Source organism: Myxocyprinus asiaticus, chromosome 31, assembly GCF_019703515.2.
Source record: "Myxocyprinus asiaticus isolate MX2 ecotype Aquarium Trade chromosome 31, UBuf_Myxa_2, whole genome shotgun sequence".
NCBI lineage: Eukaryota > Metazoa > Chordata > Actinopteri > Cypriniformes > Catostomidae > Myxocyprinus > Myxocyprinus asiaticus.
Genome location: NC_059374.1, coordinates 29347957 through 29365675, shown reverse-complemented (window position 1 = coordinate 29365675; position 17719 = coordinate 29347957). Strand labels below are relative to the sequence as shown.

The 17719-nt window shown below is 38.6% G+C and overlaps 2 protein-coding genes across 4 annotated transcripts in view; one reads left to right on the top strand and one right to left on the bottom strand.

Moving 5' to 3' along the window:
• LOC127422381 (protein phosphatase Slingshot homolog 2-like) overlaps nucleotides 1–1728 on the top strand; it is a 43206-nt gene extending 41478 nt beyond the window's left edge. For both annotated transcript variants that reach the window (XM_051665862.1, XM_051665861.1), the window contains one exon: nucleotides 15–1728. In XM_051665862.1, the coding sequence (XP_051521822.1) occupies nucleotides 15–1289 (1275 nt within the window). In that variant the 3' untranslated portion in view covers nucleotides 1290–1728. The remainder of the gene's footprint in view (nucleotides 1–14) is intronic.
• A 778-nt stretch (nucleotides 1729–2506) lies between these two features.
• Nucleotides 2507–17719, bottom strand: part of ankrd13b (ankyrin repeat domain 13B) — a 48868-nt gene continuing 33655 nt past the window's right edge. The window contains exons 8-15 of one of the 2 annotated variants that reach the window (XM_051666153.1): nucleotides 13635–13716; nucleotides 12872–12936; nucleotides 10401–10537; nucleotides 10053–10210; nucleotides 9489–9665; nucleotides 9054–9217; nucleotides 6723–6799; nucleotides 2507–4799 (exon numbers count right to left, since the gene is read on the bottom strand). In XM_051666153.1, the coding sequence (XP_051522113.1) occupies nucleotides 4604–4799; nucleotides 6723–6799; nucleotides 9054–9217; nucleotides 9489–9665; nucleotides 10053–10210; nucleotides 10401–10537; nucleotides 12872–12936; nucleotides 13635–13716 (1056 nt within the window). In that variant the 3' untranslated portion in view covers nucleotides 2507–4603. Of the gene's footprint in view, nucleotides 4800–6715; nucleotides 6800–9053; nucleotides 9218–9488; nucleotides 9666–10052; nucleotides 10211–10400; nucleotides 10538–12871; nucleotides 12937–13634; nucleotides 13717–17719 lie in introns of both variants that reach the window. The other variant, XM_051666154.1, reaches the window with a different exon arrangement.

Below are 17719 nucleotides of genomic sequence, written 5' to 3'. Positions count from 1 at the left end.
TTTTTCCTCTCTAGTGTCACGCCCACTCAGAGACCAGTAGTGATGCAGAGCTCCACCCACCTCACCATGACAACAGCGTGTCTGTGCGTCATATAGTTACTGAACTGGAATCCATATCGCACACCTGCAGTCCGCCACTGGCACGCAACTCGCATCAAACTGCAACACTGGAGGAGGTGGAAGAGGAAACTTCAGCTTCTCATTCTCTCTCCGATAGGCCCTCAGGTTCTGTGCGCCGGGCCACTGAGCAACTGGAACTTCTCCTTCGTCAGAGTCAAGAGGTTCCTTCCTCTCGCTCTCCTCTTCGATCCCCTTGTTCGGACTGTCCTCAGTTGTACTCCAGTCAGCCAGAGGGCACTGTGGGCCCAACTTGCACTGAGCTCCTAAAGACTGCACATGGAAACAGAGATGAAACCAAAGTTCTTGATGATGAGGATTCAGGGATAATCCCTGATCCTTCCTTCTCTGTGTATCTAGAAGGGAGTGTTTCTGTAGAGGCTGACCAGATCACTTCGAACCCCACTCTGGAGCACAGCTCAGCTTCTTCATCTATGCTGTGTCTGGAGGGTGTGACCGAGCTTGAAACGGACATTGATGAACCATTAAGGTCCCAGGGGCGGCTTGCACATAGCAGTGAGGACTTGCAGAAGATCCAGGAGACTCTTAGAGAGCTCCAGGCATTTTTATATGAGGCTGGAGGACTTGGGCAGGGTGAGGGGAACCAGTCGCCCCAGAGCCAGTGGGACTCAATTGAGGGCGAGCAATGCTTAGAATCCAAAGCGCATGTGGCATGGCAGAGAGCAATGGAAATTGAGGCCCGCATCAGACAGGCTGGCCTCACCCCTCCTTCGCTCATGAAACGCTCTGCGTCCCTTGCTAAATTGGACCGGCTAGAGCTATCTACTCATGACCTGAGTGACTGGGACTTCCACCCTGCCACCACAGGCCTTTATCAGCCCTCCTCTTTGTCCTTATCCACCTTTCACTCCCTTCCACTCACCCACAGCCATGACGATGCCCACAAGAAGCAGCGTGTTCTACCTCAAAGCCCTTCCTCCCCTGAGCCTGCCGTTCATTTGAAGGAGGCGGGCAGGACTGAAGGCTCAGCCCACCTTTTGCCCTCATGCTCACAGCAATTGGGTGGGGCTGGGCCCCATGAACAGACCCCCATCCAATCCACCGTTTCTGTGTCCACGCGACAACAGCATGTAAAGTCTCACCCTGTTCGCCGTTTCCGCAAAGCAATGGACAAAAAAAAGACGGTCACTGTTTTGTACAACACCATGTGACGATTACTGAATTTTTACACGCCACATTTGTTGGTGTGAAGAACTGTCTCAGACTACAAGCAATTTAAGTTTCGTTCAGTGACGTCTAAGCTAAATTTGACAACGTATGCTACTGTAGGTGTGAATGATGGCATGTGTGATCGAGTGTATGTCTATTTGTGTTCAGAATCTGTAATGTAGCAACTCGAAACAAGGGGGTTGTTTCCTAAAACATGCACTTTACTCTCTTGTTTTTCTTTATTATGGTTGTTTTATTTATTTTTTTAGACAGCATTTTTATTTCAATATTTTTGCACTGGCTTGAATGGTACAGTTGACTGTATGTCTGACAGCATGTGAAGTCATGATTCTGTTTGAAACCAAGGTAAACTTGATAAACCTTTTTATCCTGTGCTTTAGCTGTGTTTATAAAGTAATAAAACTGCACTATTTTTATTCATTTTTTTGAGTCAATCATTCTGTTGACAGGTTGGCGCATCAAACATATAATCACCAAGAGTCCTTAGGATTGGCACATTATTACGTAGAGCATGCAACTTTCAAAAGAAATCAGATAATCAGTGAGAGAGTTGCACACCCCGTTCTCTAGAGATGAGATTTGCTATGAACAACAGCGCCATAATGTGGCGAAGAGCAGTAGTGCAGTATGATGTAATTCATATTTGGGTGTGGTTGTTCACTGCTTTCCTGAAGTGTTGTCTCTGTAACCAGGATTTTTGCTTATTTTATTTATTTTTTAAGAAAAGGAGAGGACAAGTAGAAATTATTTTTTGTGGTAATCAACATTATGCCACAAATGCTGTTGATTGAACTTGTATTGATCCTGGAATATTCCATTTAAGTGTAGTCTTTAATTTCAAAGGAACAACAAGAGGGTGAGTTAATGACAAACTTTTCATTTGGGTGAATTATTCCTTTAAATGTAATTGCACATTCACAACACCTGACAATTTTATTCATGTTAAATTTCGTATCCTTTATTCTGAATACCTTTAAGTTTCAAATGTGAACAATATAATTCAGTCACATACAAACACTATAGCAGCACTCCACACAAACCACAGCATCAACCAAATCAGGTCCAAATATATTTAAAGGGATAGTTCACCCAAAAATGAAAATTTCATTTACTCGTCCTCTTGCCTTCCCAGATGTGTGTGACTTTCTTTCTTCTGCTGAACATAAATGAAGATTTTTAAAAGATTATTTCAGCTCTGTAGGTCCACACAATGCAAGTGAATGGTGACCAGAACTTTCAAGTTCCAAAAATCACAAAGGCAGCATAAAAGTAATCCATATAACTCCAGAGGTTAAATTAATATCTTCAAAAGCGATATGAAAGATGTGGGTGAGAAACAGATCAATATTTAAGTTTTTTTTTTAATGTTTTTGGAACTTCAACATTTTGGCCACCATTTACTTGCATTGTATGGACCAACAGAGCTGAGATATTCTTCTAAAAATCTTTGTTTTTGTTCTGCTGAAGAAAGAAAGTCATACACATCTGGGATGGCATGAGGTTGAGTAAATAATGGGAGAATTTTCATTTTAGGGTGAACTAACGCTTTAAAAAAATGGTTTAATATAAATAACGCTCTTATAATATGTTATCCTAAAACGTTGAGTCATTTCAAGCATTTCTTAAAGACTGAACCCTGGCGAGTTGCACAATCATAATTCTTTATAAAATAAAACCTACATATTTGTTTACCAGGAGCTAAACCACTGGACAGACTTTCATTAGTTCCTTTTCCTTTGAAAACGTCTAGGATGCTAAAGGGATAGTTAACCCAAAAAATTATAATTCTGTCATAATTTTCTCCCCATTATGTTGTTCCAAGCCTGTATGACTGACTGACTTGGAACACAAAAAAAGATGTTGGCAGAATGTTAACCTCAGTTACCATTCACTTTCATTATCTGGAGAAAAAAAGATGCAGTAAAAGTGAATGGTGACTGAGGCTAACATTCAGCCTAACATCTCCTTTTGTGTTCCACAGAAGAAAGTCGTTCAGGTTTGGAAAAACAGGGCAGTAAATGATGGCAGAATTTGCATTTCTGGGTGAATGATCCCTTTTATCCCTTGTCCTTTTACGTAGATGCTTTTCCAAAGTAAAGTATGGCCATGTTTCCTTTGTTTTTATCAGTTTCACCATACATCAAATCCTGAGGGAACATCACTCAGACCCAGAATAAATCTGACTAAGGAGAAACATCTATTTTAAGATCCTTAAAGGGCATTATCTCTCTATGAGTGATTCCTCTCATGTATTATTCCAGAACTGGCCCCCCTTTTGAAAACACAATTCGATTTTTGATTAGCTTTCCCAGGTGTTCCAGTCATGAAAACAATCTGTTTGGGATAATGAGCTCTAATGGTAATGTTGAATGAAGCACTGAACGGAGGTAATGAAAGGATCTTAAACAGAAGCAAAGCTTGTTTGTTTGTTGTTGAGTTATTGAACAGACAGATGAATGCTTGTCATAACATGTACAATTATTAACATACCCAAGACTCGATAAAAAGATGAATTTAGCACCATTTTAAGTAGAGCACACACTGCATTGTATGTGAATTATGAATTTTGCTTTTAGAACATAATTTATGAGTATTGCGTGAGGATCTGATTCAGATTTAACCGAATCATCTAGTCATAAATGACGTGTACCTGAAATGTCTTTTTTCCCTTTGAATATTCCTTTTTATTACTTGTCAGTTGTACCAATACAGTAATTTCTCCACTGGTCGATTTATCAGTCTAGCTAGTAATAAAAATTTTACAAATCATGCTGCAACCCAAAGGTGAAAGTGCCCTTACACATTCTATTAGCACTAATCACTGCTCCTCTGTCCTATCTCCAAGTGCAGAGATCTTTGTGCCTTAAAAACCAAAATGCTTTGCTTCCATTATGTATAATTAAAATGTGACAAAATTCAACATTACCCTCAGAACTCCTCTGTGATCTTGAAAGAGCTTTTTCTAAGAGAGCTTGGATGATGGCTTTCAGAAATACACTTAAATAAGAGCTTTCTCAGCCATTAACACACATACAAACATTTAAAGAACGGTCCCATGCACCAAACTGGTGCTGATCAGTCAGTGGATTGCCATGAGATTAGTAGTTTGTGGTTGTAAACTTGCAGAGTGAGGACATTCTGAACGACTCGGACTGGCCCAAAGTCGCTGTTATCCAGTTCTATGGAAGAAGAGGGCGGGGTATTTGAGAGCGGCCAATCACAGTCCATATTGGTTACGTTACGTATCCCTAGGCATGCTCTCCCACCCCTTGTTTCCCATTAGTCCCGAGTTGTGTCACTTCTCCATGAGTGACAGTTGTATGATTCGCTGCAGTTCCTCTTCCTCTTGTCTCTGACGAAGCTCCGCCTCTTCCTGCTCACGGGCGGATAGTTCCATTGCTAAACGCAGCTGCTCGTTGTAGCTGCGTGGTGGTTTATTGGTTGGTGTGCTGCGAGGGCTCTCCACAGGTCTGGGTTTGTGCTGTGGGGTCCTAGGTAATGGAAAAGAAGAGTGTTGTGACTGAGACCTCTGTAAACTAAAGAAGTCTTTGACAACAGCAAAATTGCTAACTGTGTGAAAAATAAAGAAAAGTTGAGGATTCAATGCAAGTTAAGCTCTATCGACAGCATTAGTGGCAGAATGTTGATTACCACTAGGGGTGGTATTTATATTGTGGTATTCTTGAATTTTTGGTGGATAACGATATAGGCCTATATCACAATCAGTGTTGGGTGAGATCTGTTTACATAGTAATTTGTTACTCTAATTACTTTTAGTCAAAAGTAGTGTAACAAAATTTTTCAATTCATGTAATCAGATTACAGTTACAGACTTTCAATTATAAATTGCTTTAAAGCACATCTATTAGGGTTAGACATTTCTTAAATAATATTTATTAGAATATATTTAAAACATTGTGTTCATATAAATGTTTGTTTGCATTTCTGTGTAAGCTTAAAGGAATATTAAGGGTTCAGTACAAGTTAAGCTCAACTGACAGCATTTGTGGCATAATGTTGATGATCAAAAAAATTTAATTCCACTTTCTTTAAAAAAAAAAAGCAAAATTCTGGGTTACAGTGAGACACTTACAATGGAAGTGAATGGGGCCAATCCGTAAACATTAAAATACTCACTGTTTCAAAAGTGTAGCCATAAGACATAAACAATATGTGTGTAAACGTGATTTTAGTGTGATAAAATCACTTACTGACCTTTTCTGTGTAATATTATTTTCAATTTTACAACTTTGTTGCTATGATGACATAATGTTGTAAACCCTAAAATGACGATTTAAACAACTTTAAAACTCAAATAATATCCAAGTTCTAATAGAAGAATTCATGCAAGTGATTTTATAAAATTATAAGCTTCACATTTCTGCCTTTAAACCCTCCAAAAATTGGCCCCATTCACTTCCATTGAAAGTGTCTCACTGTAACCTCAATTTTTGCTTTTTAAAAAAAAAAAAAAAAAGGATGGACGAGTCTAAATAATTTTTTGTAGTAATCAATATTATACCACAAATGCTGTCAATTAAGCTTAACTTGTAATGAACCCGGAATATTCCTTTTAGAGTACCGAGTCATTGTAAGTGAGAAGTGCGTGGGACATTTCCCTACCACTTTTTGCCTTTACCAAATTTATCACCACTACTTTATAATAGCTTTTGTCAGGTAAGTTGTCTACATGTTTACAAAGAAAGAAAAATTGAAAAACAGAGCAAACAGTCGCAAAAATGCATTTGGTGTAAAAGGCCCCTTAAACTACAGCTAAAATAAAGCACTTTATGCATGACCCCGTTTACTTCAATTGTAAGTTACATGTGCGTAAGAAAAAAGGAGTCAAAATTAATGTCTTAGGTAAATCCACATAATGAAACAAACCCTGATAATTCAAAGGGAAGTGATGTAGAAATCATTGCAATTAGACACTTGGATGTAACACAGTACAAATAAGTTGGTAAGGAAGTGTTTTACGCTTGCGTTACCTAGTCTATTTAAATTTCAAGCCTTTAAATAACTGCATCAGTGGAGGTAGATGTGTAGTCCTGTGCTAACACTAAAACCCAATGTTCGAATTGATGGAGTGCCGGGAATGTGCCCCAGACCCCCATAAGTCCAAAAGATTGGACCTGGTGTTTTATCAAAACTAGAATACTAGAAACAGAAAACTAGAATTCTTTTCTAGGTTCAGCTCGACCTGCTTTAATACAGCATGAAGAGCAAACAGAAGTGAGGAGAGAGAGACAAAAACCCTGGTGAATTTCTATGAGCTTCACAGAGTGCTGTATTGACAGTCACACCTGTGTCAATAGCTCCAGTAAATGAGATGGGAATGTGATGCTGTCCCTGCCTATTGTGGGTGGGATGAAACAACAGGAGACAGTAGATAGGGAATACTGACTGCAGACCTTTCGAGGCGGCTGGGGTCACAGGACAGAGTGTGTGTTCCCGGCTTACTGTTGGTTAAAGCCTCCCAGATTGTCACCTACGAAGGAAGGAGAGAGAGGGTGTGAACGAGTTTTGAATGAATCTAAGACTGTGTCCAAACCAGGTGCGCCATAAATCTAGAGATGCACCGTTACCAATTTTTACTAAAGAAAACACTCTTTTGCTCTCCCTCAAACATAAGCATGCTGAGAGAGAGAGAAGCTGCATATATCTTGTGAAAATTAATTAAATGAAAACTGTTACATGCTAGTTTCTTTTCTTGGTGTTTTTTTTTTTCATCTGTCAAAATTATGGAAAACATTTGGAATTATCAGTGGAAAAATCATGGATGACTGACAACCACTTGGGAAAGCGATCTTTCACACATACAAGCGAGCTTAGAGACAAAGAAAGAAGCGGCATATACAGTATATCAGGTAAAGATGAATAAAATGTAAACAGACATTCTAGATTTAAATGGTTTAAACACCAGAATGAAACTTGTCTTTGAAGTGCCATGCACAGTATGTTCCACCACGTCATTATGTTCATTTACTTGTACTCGGTGACTCTAGCCAGGTCTCCTAAGCAACCAAATTGGCCCGGTTGCTAGGGAGGGTAGAGTCACATGGGTTAACCTCCTCGTGGTCACTATAATGTGGTTCTCACTCTCGGTGGGGGGCATGGCGAGTTGTGCGTGGATGCCGCGGAGAATAGCGTGAAGCCTCCACACACGCAATGTCTCCGCGGTAACACGCTCAATAAGCCAGGTGATAAGATGCGCAGATTGACGGTCTCAGACGCGGAGGCAACTGAGATTCATCCTCCGTAACCCAGATTGAGGCGAGTCACTATGCCACCATGAGGACTTAGAGCGCATTGGGAATTGGGCATTCCAAATTGGGGAGAAAAATAAATAATTACTCGTTCTCGGAAATATGAAATAATGACACCGATACCAGGTACGAGTATTTACCCCCCAGTATAGGCCCTATACGATTACTGCCGAGTAGTATCTGTGCATCTCTAGATAAATCGTATCTCTTACATGTTAATCTGAGTTTTTGACCTTGCCAGCTAGCATAGGACCAAGGCAGTATAAAGAGAAGGAAACGGACAACTTGTACAAAAAACAAAAAAAAATGTAGTACAAAATTTGTAATGCTTAAAATGGCAGCTGTAGGAATAAGTGTTGCCACCTTGGCCCTGGAAAATTGCTAGACACCTGATCAATGACAAAAAAACATATTAATCATACAAGACATCAAACATATTATTTATGATTGTTTACTTCTTGTTTGATATGGAAATTATCGCATATATAGCAAATAATTCAATCAAACAATAACATTAATACACTCAAAAACTATTGTAGCCTATTTTTAAGATATGCATTTAAATTTCATAAAATTGTATGGAAATGAAGTGTATAATTTTTAACTAAATTAAAATAATAAAATGAAAATATTTAGTTGAGTATTCTTTAACAAAATTAAGGTGAAAAAAATCGTAGACATTTTAAGTTTTACTTATTTAATTCTGTGATTTTGTTAAAAATCACACAGTTCAATTTGAAATTTTTTATGAAATTGAAATGTGAAAATCTTAAAAATAGTCTTTTTCTTTTTTGAGTGTGGCCATTAGGGATCTTGCAGTAAACGGAAGGACATTCCTCTTATGGACATGTTTTCCAGAACATTAAAGCACTATAGTAAGTAGGCTAAAGTTTAAAGGATCTTTCACACAAAAGCAAAAAATCTCAATCATCAGAACAAACCGGTTCACTAAAATTAATCAGAATTTCTTTTGAATGCATTTGATTCTCCTCCTTGCATAGTGTGCTTATAAACCAGGGGCCATATGTCTGAATGTGTCATGAAAATATGCCCATTGTACTGAGTAGCCTGACAGGAACAACTCAAGGCACCTTTCTCACATTGTGTGAAAATATTCAAATTCCGGGACATTTTGCATCCCGGAATAGAATAGAATTTTCCCAGGATGGATGGCCAAAAACTGGGAAGATCCTGGAAAATCCTGGACGGGTGGCAACTCTAGAAGTAATGGAAGACCAGCTTTCAAGTTACAGTACGTCATTCGATTATGTCTAAGAGCTGGTTGGTTTGGTTCAAGGCTTAGAACTCTTTTACTGTTGTGCTCTGTTAAACATAAAATCTTTTCATATTGGTTGTGATTTTGTGCCGTATCATTTTCACCTTTACCGCTAGTCGCATTGCACCTGGTTGGGACAAAATGTTCAAATTTATATTTTTGGAGGTTGAAAACACATGTGTGTCTGTGACATGTCTGACCTGGTCGTACTCTGATCCAGCTTCTATGAGGCTCTGCTGTATGGCGTACTGTAACAGATCATCTTCCTCTTCTCTTATGTTCTGCCTCTGGTTTCCTCCTAACACGCTGTAGCCTCGTGGAGCTTCAAACACACAAGGTGGGATCTCTCCTCCACGACATGAGTCTGAATCATACACACACACACATATTAGGCTTACATATGCAGGTTTTAAGAGTCAAATGTATTGACAAAGTGATGTGAAAGAGTTACATCAGCATTGCAGGCAGCACATTAAAGAATGCAAACATTAAACATTTATACAATCAGTTCATCTCTGGACATTAAAAATGGCAAGTGCTTTGTATGAACATTGTTTTACTTTGTAACACCATACTTTTTAATTGACTTCTAATGATCACACTTGATCGAAGGCAAAAAGCAGGTCGATTCCTACTTGTGGAACTAGAGCTGGACACACTGGAAGAGTCGCTGCCTGGAGACGGTGTCTCTGTCCTGGGACTGTCCTTCTGTCCAGCCCTCTCAGTGTCCACCTGAGGCAAACCGCCCTCCTCACAGCCGTTCAGGTTACCGAAGGTGATGCGTGCATTCAGGATATGATAGATGGGAATTTCTGTGGCAAGATGTGATTATCATTGCATTAGTGTGACATCTGAAAATGTGTGTGTTGGTCATGTTTTTCCTTCATTGTGAGGCCCACAAATATAGTAAAACCTGACATTGTGGGGATCAGCCAACAGCCCCCATGAGGAATGTGGCTTACAGTAATAAGCATACTAAATAATGTCTCTAATAAAAAAATTAAAATCCATTAAGGTTTCTGTGAGGGTTTATAGGGTAAAGGGATAGAAAATATCATTAGCTCAGTATGAAAACAATGGAAAGTCCCCACAAAGATTGACAAATCACAAAGATAGACAAAACAAAGGAGGCTAGGATTAATTAAAGGTACATAGTATGTTCTAACTGCCTTTGCTTCTTCTTCCTCTCTCTCTCTTACCTATTTTGACCGGGAATCCAGGGGGCAGGCGTAATGTGATGAAGTCCCTAAGCTTAGCGAACAGGGCATTGGAGATGGCCATGAGGTCGATGATAGGAGCCACCTGATCCGCCAGAGATAAAGGGTGTGATTCACACAGCCATAGCTTAGCTTTGAACCTGGGAAAACACACACATTAGACACCTGTATGACTTCATACAATCTTGGCAGGTTTGTTTGACACAGATGTCAGTCTGTCTGCAGGAAACCAGAAAGCAGGGAAATTGCGGAAAATATTAACTTCAAAATTACAATCTTGTTATTACAAATGGGGTTCAAAATGAAGGCAGTGTTAGATGAATGCACTACCTTTGTGTTTTGGTGGTGAGGTGACAGGGCTGACCGATGTCTCTTTGACTATGACTCAGGTTTGGGTTAAAGTACTCCTCAGCCGTCAGGGCCGAAGGGTTTGTTACAGGGCACGATATCTGCTTCACCAGAGTGTGCTGTAACACACACAAAAACACTTATCTTGAGGCTACAGAAATTGCATTAAAGGAATAATCCATGTGCAATACAAGTTAAACTCATTTGATAGAATTTGTGGCATAATGTTGATTACCACAAAAATGTATCTGGGTTACAATGAGGCACTCACAATGGAAGTGAATGGGGCCAATTTTTTAATGTAAAAATACTCACTATTTCAAAAGGCACAAGACATAAACAATATGTGTGATAACATGATTTTAGTGTGATAAAATTGCATACTTATCTTTTCTGTGCAAAGTAATATCCAATATTACAACTTTGTTGCCATGATGACATATGCTGTAAACCCTAAAACGAAACGACTGTAAAACTATGATTTAAACAAATTTACAGCTTAAATAATTCATGAGTGTTAACAGAAGAATTAATGTAAGTGCTTTAAAAAGAAAATTAAGCTTCAAATTTCTACCTTTAAACCCTCCAAAAATTGGCCCCATTCACTTCCATTATAAGTGTCTCACTGTGACCTTTTTTAAAGATAGTGGGACGAGTCAAAATTATTTTTTGTGGTTATCAGCATTATGACACAAATACTGTCAAATGAGCTTAACTTGTATTGAACCCGTAATACAGTATTCCTTTAACACTAGAAAGATATCTATAGGCTATTTAAAGATCCCATGAAATCAAAATAGATGTTCTGTGGCTTTTAGTGCATGTCTATTAGCTTCAAATCCATGCTAGTGTACATCTAAAAGTTGACAAACTCAACCTTTAGCATAAACTAGGACTGGGTATTGATACAGATTTCCCAATTAAATTTGATTCTGATTCAAAAGCTCTCAATTCGATTCGATGTCGATTCATATGGGTACATTTCTGTAACAATATCCTTTTTGCTTACATAGAAAATAAATGATCTCTTAGCTAATGCTCTTAAATATAAAGGAACCTTCTAGGCAACCCTTCTAGGTACAATTCGAAAATATAAATTTTACCAATTATATTTTATCATTGGTTTTTCATCAAATTGGTAACACTTTAGCTTTTGAAAAATGTTCAAATTCAGTTTATCCATCAATATTAATTGAAATTGCATATATTATGTCACACACACACACACACACACACACTATATATATGTGTGTGTGTGTATATATATATATATATATATATATATATATATATATATATATATATATATTGTTACATTTTTATTATTTACTTGCATAATTTGTACTATTTGCAAGTATTTACATTGAAATGTAGAATTCGTGCTTACGTAATCGGTACTGTCTCTTTAAGACAAGAGCATATTAATGAGAGAAGATGTGCTTGGTTTCTTTAGCGTATCCGTGTGTGATTAGAATTAAATGTTTCTTTTTTTTATTGTTTTTAATCAATAACTGACTATAGAAAACAGAAAGGGTATTAAAAGAGACATTATTCAATGACAATGGATCTTGTCTTTGGACACACAAAATGAGTTAAACCATGCTTTTACTCTCAACATGCAGTGAAAGGACCTCTGTGCTAATAACTTCTTTTCCACTATACTACTCAATCACTGGTGAGTGAAATCTAAACATTTACTTGCCAGTGGCTAATCATAGTCATTTTCAGTCATATAGAGTTTGATTTGGTTGCACATGCAAGTGATTAACCCGTGTATCACATAAAGGATGGGCAAGGAGGAGGCGAGAACCAGCTGAACAGTAAACAAAAAGTTTAATGGTAAACTTAAAGCCAACATAAACAAATGTGCAGCACGGCCACATGTGTCTCTCTCTCACTCTCTCGAACCAGCGCCTCCGGCCGCCCCTTTATCTCACACTCTTCATCACGGCCTGGCCACGCCCTCCTCCTCATCACAGCCCTCTATGTGGAGGGTTGCCCATAGAGTGAAAGATCTATCTTGGGATTTAAGAATCGATATCGAGATCATTCAAACGAAGATTGCGATGCATCGGGAAATTGATATTTTTACTAAGCCCCAGCATAAACACGCATTTAGAATTTACAGTCTTTCTCTTCTGGGAAAACTGACCAAATATTTTAATGACTCATTTTGCACTACATAGATTTTTGTCCAATTAATTGCTCTTTAGAATGAGAATGTCCCTCCCCCAAATTCCACCTGCAACAATTAGTGAAGTTGCAAATCATGGTTCATGGCTGTGATGTAACTAAAGTCCATTAGCTATTTAAAAAAGTGACAAACCCTTTTGATATGTCCTGCTTAAACTCTCTCTTTCAATGGGAAATACGTTAACACAGGAAAGAAATGTGGTCTTTAAATATTTTGGTGACAAATTATAAAAATGTTTAAAAATTCTTCATTCACTCACTCCATTGTTTGGGCCCACATGCTGCTCGGCAATACCCAGGAAGGACTGTAGAGGTGTCTTACCACCTGAAAAATACAACACACAGCGGGTCACATTACAGCAGGCGTGCACAATCCCAAGGATCTGTATTATATCACCACAGCGGCAGACTAGACACAGACGCTGTTTTTTAGGGAATAATGTGAATGGGCGTAGAAATCTTGAATCATCATATTCATTATGAAATGCTAACCAAAGCACACACTCTCATTGTTATTTTTGAGGAATTTATGTAACATGGAAAAAATAGTTGTTGCATGAGTTTTATTGGTTTGCAATTCTGAATATATTTTTAAATGTATAATAAAAGATAAATCCAAGAAAAGTTGGCAAGGAGACAACTCACTCTTTGGAATCCATACCATAGTTAACCATTCATTTCTATAAGAAATTCATAATAGATATTTGCAAAAAAATAGAGAACTAATGTTTATCCACCAGCCAACAGATTATAAGATGTTTTTTTTAAATGCTGTGATACCTAATAAGAGGCACATGTGGAATAACACATCTGAATGTGAATGTCTGCAGTTCACTTTTTGTAGGGTTTTTCTTTCTAAAATCAACTTTTTTTTCTTTTCTTTTTTTTAACAAAAAAAAAGAATGTTTAACAATGGTCACATGAATTAATTTCCCCCACACAAAACCACGGCCCCAGTATATTATGCATTGCCAACTGTATAGATTTGAGAAACAAACAGGTCAGTACTCTGGTCAAACATACCTTTCGGTTTTGTTTTGTGCTGGTCAGTGAGATGGTCAGTGCGTGTTCGTGTGATCAGCTCTACATTAGAGGCACAATATACCTGAAACAAACACAGTGACCAACAAAGAGAACATAGGAGCTCTTTCCTGCACTCTATCCCTCTTATTCAAATGTTTAATTTGTTTCTGTTCATCTGCATTTCATAGACCTGAATGAAGAAATAAATGCAATGCATCCTTCATTGCAGAAGGGAAATACTGTTTTTGGACTTGGCATTTCTATTTGTGGGGAGAATTTTTGACAGCAGGTTTCTACAGTGCAAGAATTTCACGAGCATTTGCCAAGTGAAAATTACAGCATGCAAGTGTGGAAAATTATTTGGACACGCAGGTGAGAGTGACTTTTGATTAAAGCTCATGAAGTTATAAAGAATGGAAAGCTTCCGCCAACCATGACACAAGCTCAGATCAGTCTGATTCTTAAAAAGGACAAAGATCCTAGCGAGTGTAAAAGTTACCGTCCAATTTCCCTGATCCAGTTAGACGTAAAACTTTTGACAAAAATTCTGGCTAATCGATTAAGTTATGACATCTCTTATACATATAGATCAGGTGGGGTTTATTAGGGGCCACAGCTCTTCTGATAACATTAGGCATCTCATCAATATCATGTGGTCAGTAGCGAATGAACAATCTCCGGTCGCTGCCATCTCACTTGACGCCGAAAAGGCATTTGATATGGTAGAATGGGATTATCTTTTTAGTGATTAACATTTTTATTAATTTTCAAAACAAAGAAAAACAAAACATATATATAATGATTCAACAATAACTCCCACTACTTCCCCTCCCCAATCAAGAACCCCATCCGACACCAAACGAACATCCCAGTGGTCTTACATAAGTACACACATTTACAGAGATAAAATAATAAATATATATATATATATATATATATATACATACATACATACACATATATACACACATATACATACATACACACACACACACACACACACACACACACACACACACATATATATATATATATATATATATATATATATATATATATATATATATATATAATACATATTTACATACATACACATACACCTATAATAAACATACAACTCTAAACTATACCTCTCTCTCCACAGACCCACTGCAAGAGCCCCCCAAAAATGTCAAATATCTACCCCATTTCCCAATAAAAGAATCCCATATCCCCTGCCTTCTACATGTTACCTCCTCGAAGGCTGCCACCTTTCCCATCTCCTCGCACCACTCCCAAATTGAGGGTGCTCCCTCCGACTTCCAACCCCTTAAAACAATCTGCCTGCCTATCATCGCACTGGTGAGGACCCAATTTTTTATGTATTTATCACCTACGTCGATGACCACCCCATCACCCAAAACACAGAGTCTGGGGCAAAACAAAATCCGAATGCCCAACACGTCACACAGAACACTCTGTACCTTCAACCAAAATTCCTGAATCTCAGCGCACCACCAAAAAACATGGGCCATGTCTCCTTCCTCTGATTGGCATTGCCAGCAGGTGGGTTTGTCCTTAAGACCAAGCCTATACAATTTAGAGGAGGTCCAATAGAACCGATGTAAAATCTTGAATTGTATAAGGCGCAGCCTTGCATCTCTCAATGCAGTTTTTATGTTTTTTTAAATCCTAGCCCATTCTCTCCATCCCCCAGACTCTGAACTAATAAGGAGTAATACCCTGATGCCTCATGGCCCTTTCCAAAAGCAGAAATCACCTCTCCTAAAGTATCTGCTGCTTTAGGGGGGTGTATGCTACTCCCAAAATAGTACAGAGCAAATGACGAAACTGAAGATACCTAAAAAACTGAGATCTGGGGATCCCAAAATATTGAACCAGATTTTCAAAGGATCTCATCACACCGCTCTCGTAAAGATCACCGAGTGTATTAACCCCCCTCACAATCCACTCAGACCAACAAAAAGGGGACTTATTAATGCATAGTTTGGGGTTTAGCCATAGGCTTGAGGCAACATTTAGATAAATATCTGAATTAAACACTCTGGACACTTTTGTCCAATACTGAGTGTAAATGTGAAATAATGGGGTGTGATTTAACTTCTCTATTCAGTTTGATGGAAAGGCTGTGCAATGGCAAAATAGGGGCAAGAAGTTCTTGTTCAATGCAGAACCAGGGAGGGGCTCTTTCAGGTAGAACATCCAATGAGCCAAATGTCTGAGACCGAATGCATAATAATAAAACAAAATCTTGGGTAAGCCTAGCCCACCTTTGTCAATTGGCCTATGTAATTTATTGAAATGTAGTCTGGGGCGTTTACCACTCCAAATGAAAGACTTCGCTATGCTATCAAATTGCTTGAAATAAGAGAGGGGGACATCTACAGGGAGAGACTGTAGCAAGTAGTTAAATTTTGGAATACAGTTCATTTTAATAACATTAACCTTCCCAATCATCGATAAATGTAATGAAGCCCACCTGACTACATCGCTCGAAAACCGTTTTATTAAAGGGTCAAAATTAACTCTGACTAAATCAGACAAATTTGTTGGGAATAAAATGCCCAAATACTTAATGCCCTGTTTGGGCCACTGGAAGGCGCCTGGCTGGAATGCCATTACTGGACAGAACGCTGTCAAAGCCAAAGCTTCGGATTTAGACCAGTTGACTTTGTATCCTGAGAACTTGGAAAAGGAATTAATAATTCTGTGGAGGCAAGGCATAGATCTAGTGGGGTCAGAGACGAATAATAAAATATCATCTGCATAAAGCAGAAGCTTATGCGCCACACCTCCCGCAATCACCCCTGGAAAATCATCATCTTTTCTTATCGCGGCTGCTAATGGTTCCAGGGCAAGACAGAACAATAATGGGGAAAGAGGGCAACCCTTCCGGGTGCCCCTATCCAGAGTAAAATAATCTGAAATTAATCCATTTGTTTGTACCGCTGCTACAGGTTGTCTATAAAGTAACTTGATCCAACTAATAAACGTACTCCCACACCCATACATTTCCAAAATCTTAAAAAGATAATCCCATTCTACCATATCAAACACCTTTTCGGCGTCAAGTTAGATGGCAGCAACCGGAGACTGATCATTCACTACTGACCACATGATATTGATGAAACGTCTGATGTTATCAGAAGAGTTGCAGCTCCGAATAAACCCCACGTGATCTATATGTATAAGAGATGTCATAACTTTACTTAATCGGTTAGCCAAAAGTTTAGCCAGAATTTTAACATCTAGTTGGATCAGGGAGATTGGACGGTAACTTTTACACTCGCTTGGATCTTTGTCCTTTTTAAGAATCAGACTGATCCGGGCTTGTGTCATGGTTGGCGGAAGCTTTCCATTCTTTAATGATTCAGTATAAACTTCTAACAAAAGTGGAGCCAGTTCTGTAGCATAAGATTCATCGGCAAAACCATCTGGCCCCGGAGCCTTGCCTGTAGGTAAGGACTTAATTACCTCGTCAAGTTCCTCCAAGGTTATCTCAGAATCAAGAGAGTTTTTTTGCTCATTCGTCAGTTTAGGGAGTTCTAATGGTTCCACAAAGTTTCTAATATCTTCATCAATAGACGAAGACGTGGAACTATAGAGATCAAGATAGAATTCTTTAAAAGCATTATTAATATCAATGGCTGAGGTAAATATTTCACCACCAGCAGATTTCACTGAGGGAATGGTAGAAAAAGACTCTCTCTGCTTTATATATCTAGCCAAAAGCTTCCCTGCTTTGTCCCTCGCTTCAAAGTATGACTGTCTTGCCCTGAACAACCAAAACTCCACTTTCTGCGACAAAATAGTATTATATCTGTTTTTCAATCATGTCAATTCTCTGAGGCCATCAGATGACATACGGCGCTTCAGCTCTGCCTCGGCACTTTTAATATTTCCTTCCAACTCCACAAGTTCTCGTGCTTTGGATTTTTTGATAAATGAGGCATACTGTATGATCCGACCCCTAAGAACCGCCTTAAGTGCCTCCCAAGCCATGCCCACAGAGGATACTGAGGACCAGTTGGTCTCCATATAAGCATTGATTTCAGTCTTTAACATTTCTTGGAAATCAGGATTTT